This window comes from Camelus dromedarius, chromosome 20 (assembly GCF_036321535.1).
Source record: "Camelus dromedarius isolate mCamDro1 chromosome 20, mCamDro1.pat, whole genome shotgun sequence".
Lineage (NCBI taxonomy): Eukaryota > Metazoa > Chordata > Mammalia > Artiodactyla > Camelidae > Camelus > Camelus dromedarius.
The window spans coordinates 21,430,140-21,447,731 of record NC_087455.1 but is presented as its reverse complement, the minus strand read 5'-3'; the positions used below and the strand labels follow the sequence as shown (position 1 = coordinate 21,447,731).

The 17,592-nt window shown below is 33.0% G+C and overlaps 1 protein-coding gene across 1 annotated transcript in view; it reads right to left on the bottom strand.

The window, feature by feature from the left end:
* CSMD3 (CUB and Sushi multiple domains 3) overlaps positions 1–17,592 on the bottom strand; it is a 1,010,791-nt gene that overhangs the window by 326,495 nt on the left and 666,704 nt on the right. The window contains exons 17-19 of the mRNA XM_064476888.1: positions 10,135–10,273; positions 2,853–3,040; positions 39–227 (exon numbers count right to left, since the gene is read on the bottom strand). Coding sequence (XP_064332958.1) covers positions 39–227; positions 2,853–3,040; positions 10,135–10,273 — 516 coding nt within the window. The remainder of the gene's footprint in view (positions 1–38; positions 228–2,852; positions 3,041–10,134; positions 10,274–17,592) is intronic.

The window sequence follows — 17,592 nt, the reverse complement described above, 5'->3', positions numbered from 1 at the left end:
ATAAATCAGCTTACTTTGCATGTTGAATGAATTCTTACCATCACAAGTTGGGAGTGAATGACTCCACCAGTGGTTTTTCTCACATAGAAGGGGCTCTTCATGGCTCAGCCTGTACCCTGGATCACAACTAAATGAAACAGTGGATCCGATAGAGAAATCATGACCATAGCGTCGACCATGTACAGGTATGCCAGGGTCCAAGCAAGAGTAGGTGTTCACTGTAACACCTGGAAAACAAAAGGAAAATGAAAAAGAGTAAGCCTGATGGGAATCAGATCGCTGAAACTGATTCCCATTCCTTCAGACAATTGTGAATGGTAACTTTTTACAAATAAACGAATGTGCCCATAGCTTTATTTTGAAAACAATTTATTTAACAAATTTGCTTTGACATTCCTACCTACAAAGATTAAAAAAAAAATCAGGCCATTAATTACATAAGAACTTGATGAAAACATATAGTTATCTATCAAACTTTGTATTGTTATAAATTATATACACACACACACATATACAATAATAACCATAGTAGTACTTAGTTTAGCAGTAAAAAATATCTCGAGCTTATTATATTCTAAAATCTAAAATGTTTATAAAATTATCCTCATTTATTCATTAAAAAAATCTTATGGAATTACTTTTATCATTAAAACTCCATTTGATTGCTTAGGAGAATGATTCTGGAGCCCTTGTCCATAACCAATGTCATACATAATCTTATAATGTGTTTTCAAAATTGTAATCAATTCTAAAATTTGAAGTTTACCATTTCGATAGAAAATACATATAAAAGGAAGAGTAGAGGCATTTTGCAGTATATGAAACTATGAACACCAGCACCTTTCTAAGACAGTTTACCTGCTCTGGTGGCTGATTGTAAGAGTTTTCAATAGCTGTAGTATACTTTGGTGTCTCCTGATTATAATCCTCCTTGTGATTTATGATCTGAGACCATACCATGACAATGCTTTTCCCCTAATAAGACATGGTTTCCCAATCTTGGCACTGCCTACTTTTTGGACTGAATAATTCCTTATTACGGGACAGTCTTCAATCTCTTATCACTCTAGTCTGCCTTCAGCAAACATCCTGTCTAGTAGTGTTAGCCAGAATCCTCCCAACCCCTGATGTTTCCTCTCAGTAATTTTCCATCCACTGATCCCCACCCTGCTCCTTGACTATAAATCCTCACTTGTAGTCAGAGTTGAGCTCAATCTCTCTCCCCTATTACAAAACCCCATTGTAGTAAAGTCCACTTTACTGTCTTTTTAACAAATACCATGAATGATTTCTTCTTTTACAAGAAGAATAAATTTGAGCTTTACTTCTTTTTGTTAATCTGATTTGTTTTTATAGGAAGATTGTAAAAGCTATCACTTATTGAGCATTTACTGCATGTTAGCCATTTTAATAGCACTTTGCATGCGTGGTTTAACTTAATCCTTAAAATAATCCTGTGTCTGCGAATATGATAACGATCACATACCTTGGTTGAATCGGGATTGAATGTGGTGTACTGGGTATAGCATAAAGTAATGGACTAAAAGAAAAGGTGTCTGCCCATTCTAGCATATTGATACAAATTGATTGCTGGTAAAAATTAATTTTGAAATAGATTTCAAAAAATGACTTGACTGTGACGCAGCTTTAACAAACACACTGTTAAACTAAAGTCCTTTAAATTAATTTGAATTACCAAATATATGTTAATCCTCTTGTTGCATTTTACAATAATGTTTCGGAAATATACTTCCATAGTTAATATAATTAAATAATATTGTGGATAAGATTAAAAAGTTTAAAAAAAATATGTTAATTATGGTTTAAAACCCCACGAGTCCATTGACCAGATTTATCGAAGAGAGACACTCAATATGGAATATACAGTTACAAATTTCAAAAGCTAAAATCTTTTCCTGGGGAGGGGGAAGGAAGCATAGGAGACATGAATATAAAAAGTGATATATCCATCTGCACCTGACATAAAGATATCTTGCAGTAACCTTAAATGTACTGTTAGATATATTCACCAAAACTGTTTTTCATGCAAAGATACATGACAATGTATTTCTAGATGAAAATATGTGTTTTTGTGAGTTTATATGTATGTACACAACCATATATCAAATACATTCCCACATGTATAAATATGTCAGATGTTTATAAATAAAACAGATTTGTTTCTATGTATGTATCAGTATCTAATTTTTTAAAATATCAGATATATTTTAGACTTTTTAAACAAAAATATAGTATTTTAAGTGAAATTATTCTAAGCTGATTCCAACCCTGTGAATTACAGCTTGTTTTAATACACAGCCTTTGGCAGGTTATATTAGCCATAGTTGAATGTATGTGTGAGTATATAGTTTAGTTTTCATTGTTAATATAATTTTCAAAACTTCATACAAAATAACAGAATTGAATATTTTAAATAGAAATGTATGCAATGAGTGTGAGTAAAATATAAAAGAATGAATTTATGAAGTAAATGTTAAAAGAATTTGTCCATGTTCATATACATTTTAGACTGACATTTACTGCCTATTGTTGGTTTTCAAAACTGCATAAATAATTAGTATGTGAACTCATTTTTTAAGGTTTTTTTATTTGATACTTCTGACATTTCCTTAGTATTTCCTCTCATAATGATATTATATAAATACTGTCAGAAAAATCTATTGCAGAATTTACTAAAATACACACTTTGTAAACATTCTCATAGGTCAAGAAGAGCTTTGAGTTTTTTTTCTTTTTAAAATAAATCTCCTACTCTTCTTAATGATATAGTGGGAATATCAAAAGTATGGAAAACTGAATAAGGAAATCAAAAACATTCTGGCAATACTTACTTTCATAATGAATCTTGAAACCGTTATTAGAACGGCTATTGTCTGTTGTAAATAGAAGGTATATAAAATTACTGCTACTAAACAGAAACTGGGGTACTTGTGTACCATTGTAAGATCCAAGCAAGGGTGACAGAAGATTTGGCCCATCATGAACTTCCAGAACATCATAATTCAGTTCAGTTTGGAATCTAAGATTAAGAGACATATGTGAAAATATATTTATTAGAATAACACTGTAAAGAAAAATAACACTTAAGATTGTTTAAATTACTATTTATCATTTTTACCATTTTTATACATAATTTTCTTTACATTATGTAATATCTTATATATTATTTAAGATTTCATCATTTGAGACTACCAAAGTTATAAGCTCCTATTTTCATGGACAATTTTCATTTTAAAAGTATGTATATATATTTATTGTTCAAAATAAGATTTCTTTCAAATATTACAGATTATCTTCAGTAAATACATGACCTTTTTATCAAACAAGCATATTTTTGTAGTCATCTTTCTTTTGGTTTCCTTATTTCTATGGAAAACCATGTGATTTATATTTATCTTCAATCAGATCATCAGAATCTCATTTTAATTACATATATATTTCAAATCTGACCTCTGTTTCATATAGTGGCTTGCTTTTTTTTTTTTTTTTTTGATAAACGTCTTTGGCCATTATATTCTTTACATAGTTTTTATTTCAAAATAGCAGTTCTAATTATAAGTAAGTAATGATAATAATAATGATATAGTTGATGTTTACAAAATGCCTGAAGTTCTGCTAAATATATTATCTATGTTAGCTTATCTAACTAACCCTAATGATTTTCTATTATTATACTCACTTTGCAGGCAAGAAAACTGAGGCCAGACCATTTAAATAGTATTATCGTTTCTTAAATGACAGAGCCAGGCCTCAAACTCAAGTTTCTCTGTCCCTAAACACTGTGCTATGCTGGTTGGTTTTATTTTTAGATTTTTGACTGTTTCTGCTACTGTTTTCAATTTTTTAAAAAGATATAATTATTTTATAAACTGCAGTAACTGCAGTTAACACAGCTACTTTTAACATACATAACATATTATTAATAAAATATAATTTTGTATTCCTTCCTTGCACTTAAAAATTATACCACATTCTGAATCTGGATCAGAAAGCTTAGTAGTGGAAAAAGACTTTATGTGGAATCATGAAAACTTGAACATCTTACTCTCTTACCATGATAATCCTACAGCCCAGGACAGTCTTTTCCTGACTTCATCAAGGGTTTCCTATACTACCTTTCAGTTTTCAGCTGAAATTTGTCCACAGGAAGCCTTTCCCTGACCTTATAGTGTAGGTTAGTTGGTCTCCTATACTGCCATAAATTAGTGTGCCTTTTATGACACTAGTCACAGTTGTTTGCTTGTTTGACAGCTGTCTCATTTAAGGGTCTGTAAGCTCCATGAGATCAGACAGTATCTGGTTTTGCTAATGCTCTGCATATAGCAGACACTCAGTGAATATTTAGTAGATAAATGAAAGAATGAATATATTTTAAAGACAAAAGTATCTTTTCTCTAGGTCTATTACCAACTTTACAAAAAAAGTACTCAATATACTTGGCTACTTCAGTATTAACCATGCATTTTCACCCTTTTAAAATGTATCTTTAAGCACATTTTTGGCAACTAGCTATATTCAGTACACTTTTAAAAATAATTTTCAGTTGAAATGTCCACTAATTTTTCATAGAATCACCTTAACTATGATACCTACCAGTCTTTTCCAGTATTATAAATTTAAACTACATTATTCCTCAAAATAAATAAACAAAACTTAAAACTTGGTTAAAACAAATTGAAAGAAACATTTAAAAATTAAAAACTTAATTTCATTATAAAATCTCCAATATGGCTATAAACATTACATGTAAGTGGTCAAAATAAAGTGTATAATTTAACGATATTTAAGTACAACTGAAATCATTTTAACAGTGTACCACTGTTACATCCTATTAAGCAATACACTTAATAAAATGAATGGATTTCATAAGTTTATCTTACTTTTTATTTTGCAACCTGGAATACATTGCATTTGTCTCAAAATAACTTTTCCAGTTAGAGTAGGAAATGTATAGGAACACACTATGTCTTTGAATGAATGATCAGGCAGTTGTGTACTGTGAATCATTATTTGGTTGTTTTGTAGTCAGGCTACTGTAGTATTGAAATTGGAGTTTCACTTTGATAGCTAGTCAGTTGATAACAACCAAATTAAAATGCACAGAAGAGTCAGGGATTACTTTGAATTGAAACATAAAGCGACAATTCTTAATAGAACAGCAATATTAAATGGTGATACAGAGAACATTGTTCAGTAGGAGTGAATCTTTAAAAAGAAAATCATCACAGATTTGCCCTAAGGAGCCATAAAAATACATTATAATAAAATGGGAAATAGGACAGAGTTATACAATAATTTAAATTTCTTTCATTTTGTATTTTAAGATACTTGTATAAGTTTCTCATGAATTGCCTTGCTCTAGTATTCATTTGTTTATGACATTAAATTTATTGTTTATTATAAATGAATGTTAAAGAGTCAATAAATAATACTAAAAATGAAACTGAATCTAATCTTACTCAATTTTTGCTGTCTTTTACATTATTGGTGTAATCTAAAGCCATTCTGACCAAACTGAATTAGTCCTCATTGAAAAAGTTGCTCTCAGGAAGACTGACATTGATAGCTTGTGGTCAAGGAGCTAAGGACAGGAAAGAGAAAAAAAAAGACAGGTTTAGGATTCCTAACAGTAAAATGAATTCAGTTGGGAGCTGCCAAATTTAGGAACTATGGGAAGAAATAAAAAAAAAATTTCTCTGCAAATCTGAGAATAAGACTTAACTGTTTAGTTATGTCAAGAAGAGATAAACAGTTTAAAAAAACACATATATTCATTGTTGTTGTTATTATGTTTTGCACTTGATAGGAAATTATAATTTTTAAGATTTCATTGACTTAAGCTACTTGAGACAATCTCAAGAAGCCAACAAATGGGTAATATATTTATAATGTTTTTATTGGGTTTTTTCCTATAGATTAATTTAATCCCTTGTGACATTTGAGAATATAGAAAAAAACTGTAAAACTGCAGCCATCTTAATTATATTATTTGCTTTTTTAAAAAATTTCATTTTCAACCAAATTAATTTATGTTATTCATGAGTAGTAAACAGCAAATGATGTAACTCTGTAATAAATACAATTTATTATTTAGAATTCTCTAAAAAAAAAAAATTCTCAGAATGAGAGGAACTATAAAGAATTAGCAACCAGTGTTCTTTCAAAGGCTTGGCTGGAAATCAGAAGGGAACCAGGTTTTTCAAGAACATAATTCTTGTTAGGTACTCCAAAGGTGAGATCTTGTTTCTCACAACAATCTTAAGGGGAAAATGAAGCACCAAATATTATAAGGTCACTAAACAAGAAAGTGATAGATGAACATATTTCTGATTTCAAACTGGCTATCTTACGCTACTACCTAATGGATAAAGTTCTCATTTATTTTTAACTTGATGGAGACCACTGCTTATTGTTTTGCTACAGAACTACTTCTAACTATGTAACAGCTGTTTAAAATGTGAATTACTTTAAAGAAAACAGTTTTCTGATAAAACACATGGAGTATGAACAACCCTTAAGCCTAATCTCATACCCTTAAGGGACTGTATGGAAAAAAAAAAAAAAAAAGGAAGATTTTTCAATAATTTTCCCTTCAAATAGTTCAAACTCAAGAACTTAAGAATCTCATAAGCCTGTGTGTGTGTGTGTGTGGATTTAAATCCCCAAAACAATTTAGAACATTTAAAAGAATTTAGGACATTATTTTAGTTATATAAAGTATGATGCAAAAGAAATAGACTGATATGCCCAATATAGCTGTATCTTGTCTATTCTAAAATAGTGAAAATGCCATCAATAAATACTGAAAAGCATTCTAATTCTTGATTCTTCCAGTGTTTGGGCTAATTAACAAGAAATAGTTTTAAAAAAATGATCGATATCAAGGAGGTGAAGGAGCTAGGTTTGTACTTTACTTGAGTGGGTAATTTAGAGATTAAGAAAAGAAGCACAGATGACAAGTCCTGCTTGGTGATGGCTCATGGGCAGAAGCCTAAATCTTTGAACTATGAGAATCATTTTTCACCCCAGATCTATTATGGTTCACCTATAGAGCTGTTTTTTGTTGCTATGAACAAACCCTAGCAGTGAAAGTTACTTTTCAATTTGACTATCTTACTTCCAGTCTAACTTAGATTTGTGTCTCAGTAAACAGATAAGAGAATAAGAAACTGGCAAAGTAAAAAGTGCTAAGTAAACTATATTTATAGAAATTAAATTAGGTTTTTGTCCATTTAACTAGCATTGCATCTTATAAAAATGGTTGGAAAGATTTTTTCCCCCAAAGGTAGGTAAATTTGGGATAGTCTGACTTAGAACATAGCCTGTACAGAGTACATTAACTCACTTTGGAGAATTCTGGAGGCATCTAAATAAGATAGCAAAGAGGCCCATGTAACTACCTATTGGGAGGGATAAGACATAAATATTAAGAACTTTAGACAGAGAAAATAGTGTCTTCAAATAAAAGTCCAAAGCCAAAAGTCACAAGTGTGGTGCTCTGAATTACAACCTTGCTTTTGCAGTCTAGCTGCTTCTCAAGTAGGCAACTCTAGATAGCCTATATAGGGCTGAAGGATTTCAGTTACTAATTTATTTAATGATGGTTAATGACTTTCATTAGCAAACCAGGGAATGCTTTTTAATACAATAATGCACTCTATGTTAATTAAATTTAATTTCCTAATGATATGATTTTATGTTAATATAGTATTTCTAAGTTGAATTAAAAATATATATATATTTAAGTTGGCTACAATTTGAGTCAGCAGGGAGGCAGAGAAAGGGTGAAGTCTTCTTAGGAGAGCACTCATCTCTGATTTAGGAAAAAAAAAATCTTAATTTGCATGTTTGGAAAGAAAGGCAAAATTCATCTCCATCCCCACCCCGCCACATTGCATTATCCTGTTGGTAGCTCAGAGAAACAAATAGTTAAACCGCTCTGCATAATAAAGTAACAGGTATTTTGAGATTTATCATGCTATGTACTGGAGTGGACAACTAGGGAGTGGGGAAATGAGGTTGAAGATTCTGATGTGGAGAAGACTAGGTAGAGATGGAGGAGCATCTGGGATAAGACAGGGAACTGGAGAGATAGATGCAACCATTCCAGTGATGGGAATTACCAAGAAAATTTTAGGACAGTGACAGTTTATTTAATTTTAAATTATTCTGAATTGTGCAATAATTCTCTTTGGTTATTCCTTGTGTTAAAGTTTTTGTGAGAATGAAGGAAAGTGATACAAATAAAGAGCAGAGTAAGGAGTTGAGAGAGGGCAGCAGCCTCTGTATTTCACAAGTGAGATGAGCAGGAATTGAGAGTCAGAAGTGAAAAAAAGCATCCCCAAGAATGCTCTGAAAATGTGAAGAGGGCCTAGACCTCCTTCCGTATTTGAGATGAGGCTCAACTTTTTATTTAGATATTGAAGGATAATGATTAGTGAGAACTATACGAATGATAAATGTTATGAATTATGCAAATATAAGATGTTTCAATTCCCTTAACATCATAACTCCTGATACAAAATAATGTTAAGTTCAAAACAGGAAATACTAAAATCATGTACTTAAACCTATAATACATGCATTTAAAAATAAATCAATTATGATAAATTGACAAGTATGCTAATCTTTCAAATGTGATGTTCTAAATTTAATATTAAAATACATAATAGATCTTGGCCTTATTGACACAAATCAATATAATTTTTTAAATTATTCAATGATATGATCAATAAATATTATGTTATATTGTTTACTCCAAACCAAGTAGAATTCTGCGTAACAAAGTAAGGTTGGTTAATTTGGGTCCCACATTCATGGAACAAAGATTTGACAAAGATTTGATTCTGAATAAGTAAGATGCTTTTCAAGCTTCTCTAAAATTACTATGGCAACACAGGCTATGCCAACCGCTGAATAAAGGATATAGTTTTAACACACACACAAAAAAATACTTCTACCAAATTAGTCTAAATAAAAACTTTTTTTTTAATGTGTACATCATTATGGGCTGAATTGCATCCCCCTAAAATTTATGTTTAAGTCCTAACCCCCTAGTACTTCAGAATGTGACTGTATTTGGAGAAAGTTCCTCTAATGAAGTAATTAAGGTAAAACAAGATTATGTGGGTAGACTCTAATCATTATGACTTGTGTCCTTATAGGGAGAGAAGATTAGGAAACAGACCCACAGAGGGAAGACCATGTGAAGACAGAGGAAGAAGACAGCATCTATAAGCCAAGGGCTAGGGCCTCAGAAGAAACAACCCTGTTGACACCTTGACCTCAGACTTCTAGCTTTTAGAACTGTGAGAAAATACATTTCTGTAATCTAAGTCTGTTATACTTTATTATAGCAGCCCTAGCAAACTAACATAGTAATAGTAAAGTTGTATAGGTCATAATAAGATAGAGTGACCTATGAAATGTTGAATACTTTACATCTATCAAAATAGAACCCGTTTTCCTTTCAAATTTTAACACTAGCATAAATAGATTAATTCAGTGAAGGGACTCTTTACTTAGGGAAGGATCCTGTTGTATTTGTAAAATTCAATCATCAGAGTATGATCATGCTGAATTGATATATATGCCTACCATATGAATATAATGCTTACAGGGATTCCTTTTTTCTTTTAATAAAAGATTGGACGATGAGGGGGGTTAACAACATAACTGAAAAATTATATAAATACGTCAATTTAAATTTGAGAATAGGGATCCAATTACAGACCAGAAGATTCATTCTTTAAAATTTTCAGCAGTCAACTTTATAATCTTTAAGGCTATAGATTATTTGATCAATAGTACTAATTATCAATCTCAGTAGTATGTATATATATATATATATATATATATATATATATATATATATATACCCCCCCATCTTGCATATCTCAATAGTACTGATAAAGCATTAAACAAATAGAAAATTAACTTAAAAACAGGCTGAAAGGCTAGGCTAAAAGGTGCAAACATTGTAAATGGTTAAAGTACCACAATTGACTATTGCAATAAAAGTAAACATTAATTTGAGAAGTAAAATGGAGAATGTCAACTATTCTTTTAGATAATCTTTTTACGTTTTTAAAGTAGAAAAATATTTGCAGAGACCTTTCAAATGTAATTTTGATAGAGTGTCCAGGTTCAGCTTCAATTACCCACTCACAATTCAGAGAGTCTTTATAGTATCCTGGCCATCCTGGTGAGAGAATCAACCCACTAGGGGCTGAAAAATGGCCCCCACATGGAGCTGAAAAATAAAATCAGAGAACAAGTTAGAACAGAACCCTTAGAACAAGTTTCAGAAATTATTTTTAATACCATTGTATTTTTTAAAATGAATCTCTTCATGTATTTATTAAATATTATTTCATAATGTTTTTGAAAGTAAAAGTTTATCTAGTCCTTCTATTATTGAACGATTATTTTCCTTAAAAATAAGTAATTCACTTTTTGAAATATGGCATAGCTACACAGTCAGCATGTCAGATAAACTCAAGTCTCTCAATAATATCCCTTAAATGCATTCTTTTATCTCCATCATTTCCCTCATTTTCAAAGCTTAAAAAAAAAACAAGTTGTTAGTTCTAGTTTCTCTCTCTTTTGTTTTCTGATTTATGTTATCAAATACTGCTAATTCATATCACACACTGTCTAGCCTTACACTCTAGTGTGTACTCTGAACTTCTCCTCTTCACTGCATTAGCCCGCTCTCTACCTTCAAGAAGTACACAAAAAGAAAAATGGAGCAAATAGTATTTGAAATATTGAGAATTATTTGGAAAGAAAAAAAATCAAATATATACAATATTGGCTTTTTAACACATTAGATAGAGACTATTCCCAATAATTTACCATGTTATATTTTCATTTTCTTTAAATCTTTCCATTTGAATGCTCTCTCATGTGTTTATTTTTTGTTGTCATTGTTTGATTCTTTCTAATTACCTTACAGAATTTCTAAAACCTATTGCTCCAGACACTATTTTCACACTGTTTCATTCTGCAAATAATTTGGTATAATCCAAACAAAATATGAAATAGTTAATAAACTGGTCTAGGAATCAAGCATTATTATAACATGTCCATTTTAGAAAAATATTTTCTATGTGAAAATATCAAAATTTGTTATTTGTATGAGAAAGAACTTTCATATAAAAATACATTTTTTCCTTAGCAGAATTTGATTTTGTTTCTTTAAAAGCTATCAGAAGAGACCATTTTTATGAGAATTATTTACTTTTCCTTGTTATGATGACTCATAATTAAGTTTCTTGTAGTGTTATAAGGTATTGCAAAAATAAAATTATGTGCATGATAGTCATTTAAATTACCATATTTTAAAAGACACAGTGAAGTAGTTTGGTGAGAGAAGGTCCTAAAAACATGGAGAATTTCTGACAGAAATCTCTAATATGTCATCAACTCATACTGTTCTAGGAAAATCTATGTGTACCTCAGTGTAATCATCATTAAAAGAGGTAATCAGTCATAAAATTATTAGCTGAGGGGCTATAAAGGATTAAAAAGTAGAGTTCCCAGAAGCATTTTGGCTGGTCCCTCAGTCCAACATGTTAGAGAGGCAGAGTTAGGAAGGGGTTTTAAAGCAAAGGAATAGAATAAAGATGTGGTGATTGTTTGCTTTCTGAAAGGAGTTTCCCCTGTAGTGACCCTGCTACAAAATGAGTCTTCTTCTAACTAGCTTATACCATGAAGTGGGTTCTTTCTTTCACAAAAAGGGTTGGGACTTCCCAAAATTATTATCCCAAAAGTATGGGAATAGAGTCCCCAAGAGAGCATGAAATCTAAGAGAAGAGAGAGATGCTCAGTGCACGTCAATCAAGAAAAGCTTCATGATCACAGTGACTATCAAGCAGATGGCAGGAAGATGTGCACATAGAGCAGCCATGGTGCAGCAACAGCAGCAGAGCACAGAGAGGACAAAGTTCAGGACAGAATAATGGGAGATCAAAATGCAGAGAAAACATTCAAGAGAAAAGAGTACCCCTCTCCCCCAAAAAAGAGCTTTGGAACAAAGAACTAATAATAATAATAAAAATAGCAAATATTTGAATTTACAAAAAGAAACTTAGTTGTACAAGAATAACAATACAAACAAAAGGCAATATAGTTGTCCAAACCTTCCAATTCTGCCACACCCATGTACTGCTTATACAATTCATAATTTTCTTTAAATAACTTACTTTTATTTTAACTTAAATGATTTCTTTAGACTTGTTCTAAGCAAAAACAGCCATAAAATCATAACTTTTATGTACTAGTTGTATTTCCATAATGCCTGAAAATAAATATACAGCTATTAAAACTTAAGAAATGTTTATACATTTAACACCTAAAAGCTTGTGTACCTCAAAGTGTAAAGGCACTATAGTTTAAGAAAGACTTCTGTAAAAGACAGTAACTATCCTTGACTGAACAAGGGAAATTTGGAATATATAGAAAACAGAAAGGAGACCAAGACCATAGGAGATATATTTTCCAAATCCCATTCATTCATTCATCATTTATTCATTCATATTTCAGTAGTTTAGCAAACAATTGTGTGTCAAGTGTGTGCCCTGTGTGGTATTTGTATCACTTCTACAAACACTTATTGACTGCTTCCTGTGTACCAGACAATATGTAAAAAGTCCTTTGGCTTATTTTGTACAATGCTCAAAAATAATCCAACCACATATTTACTATTATAGACAAAAACACTGATGTGCAGAGAATTTAAATAATTTGCGTATCAGCTTGCATGGATTTGAACAGAGGCAATCTGACTAGAAACTTCTTTCCAAATGTCATTAAGATATTCTTTTTCCTTTCCTCACATTGCCCATGTGCAAAACACAGAAACATAAGCAAAAAGTAATAATGTCATAAGTTCTATAAGAGAGATTATGTCCATGGGACTAGGGGTCTGGAAAAGGGCATGAATTAAGATTTCACAGAAGAGATTCTATTTAATTTGAGTCTCCTAGGATGAGTCAGAAAGTTCAGAGGAAGAGAGAGAGGGTACTGTAAGTGGAAAAAAAAGCATGTGCTTAAGAATAGAAGGCTAAATTAGCATACTGTTTTTGAGTAGTGTCAGTACCTTTTTTAGGGGACTAAGAAGTGATGAGAGATGAAGTAAGAAGAATAGAAAAGGACCTAATATGCAATATTAAGGAAAGTGAAGGCAATTGAAAAATTGAAGACAAAGGCTACATATACACATATATAGACAAAGAACACAATTTTCATTTAAATGGAAGTTACAGGTGAAATGGACTGGGGGCAATGCACCTGGAGTTGGTGAGATCAATTAGGAGACTGTTAACAATTATCTAGAAAAGGTATAGTCAGATTTGAGAAATATGTTGGTAACAGGGAAGGGCTGAATATGAGAGATGTTTAGGAGGCAGACACAAAAGCATTTATTGGCTATGTGCAACAAATTAGCAAGATGAAGGAGTCTAAACCACTTGTTGGGTCCCTGGCATATACAACTTTATGGAAGGTGATTCCATTCACCAAAACGGAGAAAATAAAACAGGATGGAGTTTATGTGGAAAGATAGTAAGATTCAGTGCTAAGGCAAAAAGGTCTGTAAAATATCATAAGAAACAAAAGAAAATAGAGTCTTGAGCTCTTGATTACACTAAGTGTCATTTTCAACATAGGCTGATACTAAAGCTTTAATGTAAATGGAAGACAAAGGTGAATATTTAGAGGAAAAAAATAAGTTTAAGATGCAACCTTTGAAAACGTATTTTAAATTTAATAAAATTAAGTAGGTATTGACCAATACACATTATAACACTGCAATAGGGCAAAGGCTGGGACAGACTATTTCTGTTTGGGTCTTCCTCTCTCTTGTGTGTGAATTAGGATGATTACGGCTGGTAAAATAAACACCCAGATTTTAGTAGCTTAACAGAGTAGTTTATTTCTTACTTGACCAAAATGAACTTCAGCTTACTAAACTTCAGTCTTCTTCAAGAATCTAGACTTTTAACATATATTCCTCTATTACCTTCCCACGATCTCATCCCAGACCTTAAAACCTTCCCTCAGTGCATTTGAGTTCATTTTCTCTTCCCCATTATAACAGCCTTGAATAAAGTCTTCCTTGCCTATTTAACTCTGGTGAAATTTTAATTTGATGCACTCATGCAACAGTACACTGAGGTGAACCTATCAGAACAGCCATTTGGCCATTTTCAGCATGTGACTTCCTAGATTGCCTTAGGGGTCACTTCTATTTCAGCTGGCAAAAAGGAAACAGAGCGTAGAGAACCACTCTTTGTATGCTTTTTATGGACCACAGCCTGGAAGTTATTTATATTGCTTCTGCTTACTCACTTGACCATACCTAACAGCAAAGGAGGCTGTGAAATGAAGTTCTTATTTTGGGCAGCGATTTCCTACCTACCACTCTGTTTAGTGAGTGGGGCAACTCAGCTTAAGGGTAAATACCTAACCATTTCTGCTATACCAACTAAGATAGTCATAATGCTTTCCAGTTTAGAGTATGCTTTTTTCACACTATTTAATTTAATTATTTTAATAATCTTGTAGCATAAAAGTGCTGGTTTCTTTCTTATGCCAGTTTTGCAGATAAGGAAAAAAAAATCATGGTTTCACGACTTGATGAGAAACACAGATTCAGATAGTGGCAGTGGTGAAATTCAAATTCAAATCTTCAAATTCCAAGTTAGAAACTACTTCTCAAGGAGAATTAATAAAATGCCCGCACTTAGGCTAACAGATTTCTTATTCTTATGCTTGCCCTTAAAATAGTCAACTGACATGACTGACTGGTTGCTACTCACAGCTCCAGGCCCATTGTTAAAATAAAGCTATTAATTTTACTGTTTCTGCTGTATTTCAGTAACTGAAAGTAATAATCATGCTTGGCTTCTGAATTGTTCTTCAGGGAGAAGGTCACGGAACTGTAACCTTACAAAATAGGCTACATATCAAGAAGACCATGCCTTGGGTGCTTATAAGACAAAGAGATTGAAACAGTGACAATCATTAGCCTCTACAGAACTGGTCACCTGGAGACACCGTGATGCCACTCTAAGTCTTATGACAAGAAAATGATTCTGTTGATTGTTATCTATGTTGTATTGTTTAAGCTATGGCTATATAATCACCCTATCCCATCCCCAAGCTGAGTTCACAGTTTTGAAGGCACTAGCCTACTGTGAGTTCCTTTGGCCCAGCAAAATAATAAAGTCTTTTCTTCTATGCTCTAAGACCCTGTCTCTGAGTTTCAGTTCGGCTCATCAGGGATGGGGGCCAATCTTTCAGCAACACTTTCCCATAATAGATGTATTGGATTCATCTTTCAACAGATACATTTATTTTTGCATATCTTATTCTATTTAACATAGGTTTAGTGAAGACAGAGATAGATGGTTAAGGGGAATAGAATATTCAACCCAAAGATTTTAATATAAATTTGAGATTCTAACCACTCCATTTTAAGTTCTTCCTTAATATGAACTCATTTATTATACATATTATTCATTAATTCAATAAACCTTTGTTTAGTTTTTGCTATATATAAGATACTATGCTAGGTGATGAAATTTTAAAAAATCTATGACACTATATTTGCCCTCAGGAGACATAATTTCTACAAAAAAGACAGACACAGCTAACATGCAGTGTAAGTACATGCTTGAGTTAGATGGGCTGGAAACATGGGGTGGGGGACAGGTAACATCCCAAGGGCATTAGGAAAGAGTTCTTAAAGGAGATTTTGTCAGAGGTGAGTTCAAATTTAAAAATGAATAGAAGATAGGGGAAGGGGGACAGAAAGAGCAGAGATAGGAAGTGAGAAGCATTGACAATGAGAGGACCCTGTGGGGCCCTCTCAGGTGTAAAGCCTTTCCACACATGACATTTCTTGTTTGTAGGAAAAAGACTTCAGCCTCCTAGACCTTCCCCGAGTTCCTGAGAGCAGATTCAAACGGTTACTAGTCAAGGAAGTGAGGGAATGCAGAAACAAATGAAAAGCAGTCAAGAAACAATTGTACAGGGATAAAGCAGAGTTCAAGTCCTTCCTCTAGAGATATACATAACAACATATCCATGAGTTCTTCCACAGGAATTAAGGTCTTAATCCAGGTGAAGGATGGTTACTTCAGGCTGAGCACAAGATTCCTGGGACACCACCCTGTTACCTTACCACCAGCCAATTAGAAGAAAGTCATATACCCTGCAGTCCTCACTCCAAATTTTGCCTTTAAAAATTCTTCCCTGAAAGCCATCAGAGTCCAGGTCTTTTGAACATGAGCTGTCCGTTCTCCAGGCTTGGTTCTGGCAATGAACCTTTCTCTACTTCAATCTCTGATGTTTCGGTTTGTTTGGCCCCACTATGTGTCAGGTACATGAATTTAGGTTCAACAACAGTACTAACGTATGAGGGAAAGTCAAGTAAGTTCTGTGTTTCTGAAGCTCATAGTTAATGGAGGAATGAGGAGAGGACCTTTTGGCTTCATACAGTGGTTATTGCTTTTGAAGACTTCAAACCCTTGTAGGTAACCTAAAGGTGAGTTCTGATTAAATTTTGTTAAAATGCAAATTCTCAGAATGCACTTCTAGTAGTTATAAGTTAGGATACAGAAATCTGCTTTTTTAACAAGATCCTCACCCCACCCCAATCCCTCAGGACATCTTATACCTCTTGGTCTGCAGATAACACTGACAAAATCTTAGAGGACATAGCTACTCTGTAGCTCCAAGATGCTCCTGGATAATCTCTCAGGTTCCTGGTGTGAAGGAAAAGCCGGGCTGGTCTAACAAGATAACTCACAAGTCTAGGAATGTGAAGGAGAGGCTGGGCTGGGCTAACAAGATAACTCACAAATCTAAGTATTGGAATACTGATCTGAATTCTGCTAGACTAACTTGTAAATCTAGCTTAATTAGTGTTGGTTTGCTGTTCATGTTTTTTGCTAGCCAGCTGGGTTTTCAAAGATACATATCTGGCTTTGGAATGTTGGATTGCTGCCTCCCCGCCCCCACTTTTGTGATGATAATGCTGCTAAAGCTGTTCCATGCCTATTGGCCGAATACCCCAAGCTTGTACTTTATCCTATAAAACCTCACGCGCACGTCTTGGAGGTGCTCAGAGCTTCGGAGCAGAAGCCCCTCTGGGCCTGCCGGCGTAATACACCTGAGTACTCCAACCCTCCGAGTGGTGCTTGTTTCTTGACTGGCCTGCCGTTTCCGTAACACTGGGATAAAGGGGTGATTTTGATCTGCTAGTAAAATATAAATTGTTGCCTCTAATTTCCTCTCTTTTTAGAAATAAAAACAGAGTATAAATGATAAAGCAGATATAGTTCATTTATATTGTTCATTTTTCTAAGACCTGAAGAAAGACTGCTATAAAAACTCTGCTTGGAGTGCTGACTCATTTCTGTGTTACTTTAAGCAGAAATGGACACATTTAAAATACCCAGGATGCTTGAAGACCTATACAATACAGTCAGAAGCACTTCAGACTGTATTCAGATATGATTCTCTTGAATAAAAATGCCAAGGAATCCTGGTGTTCCATCGTAG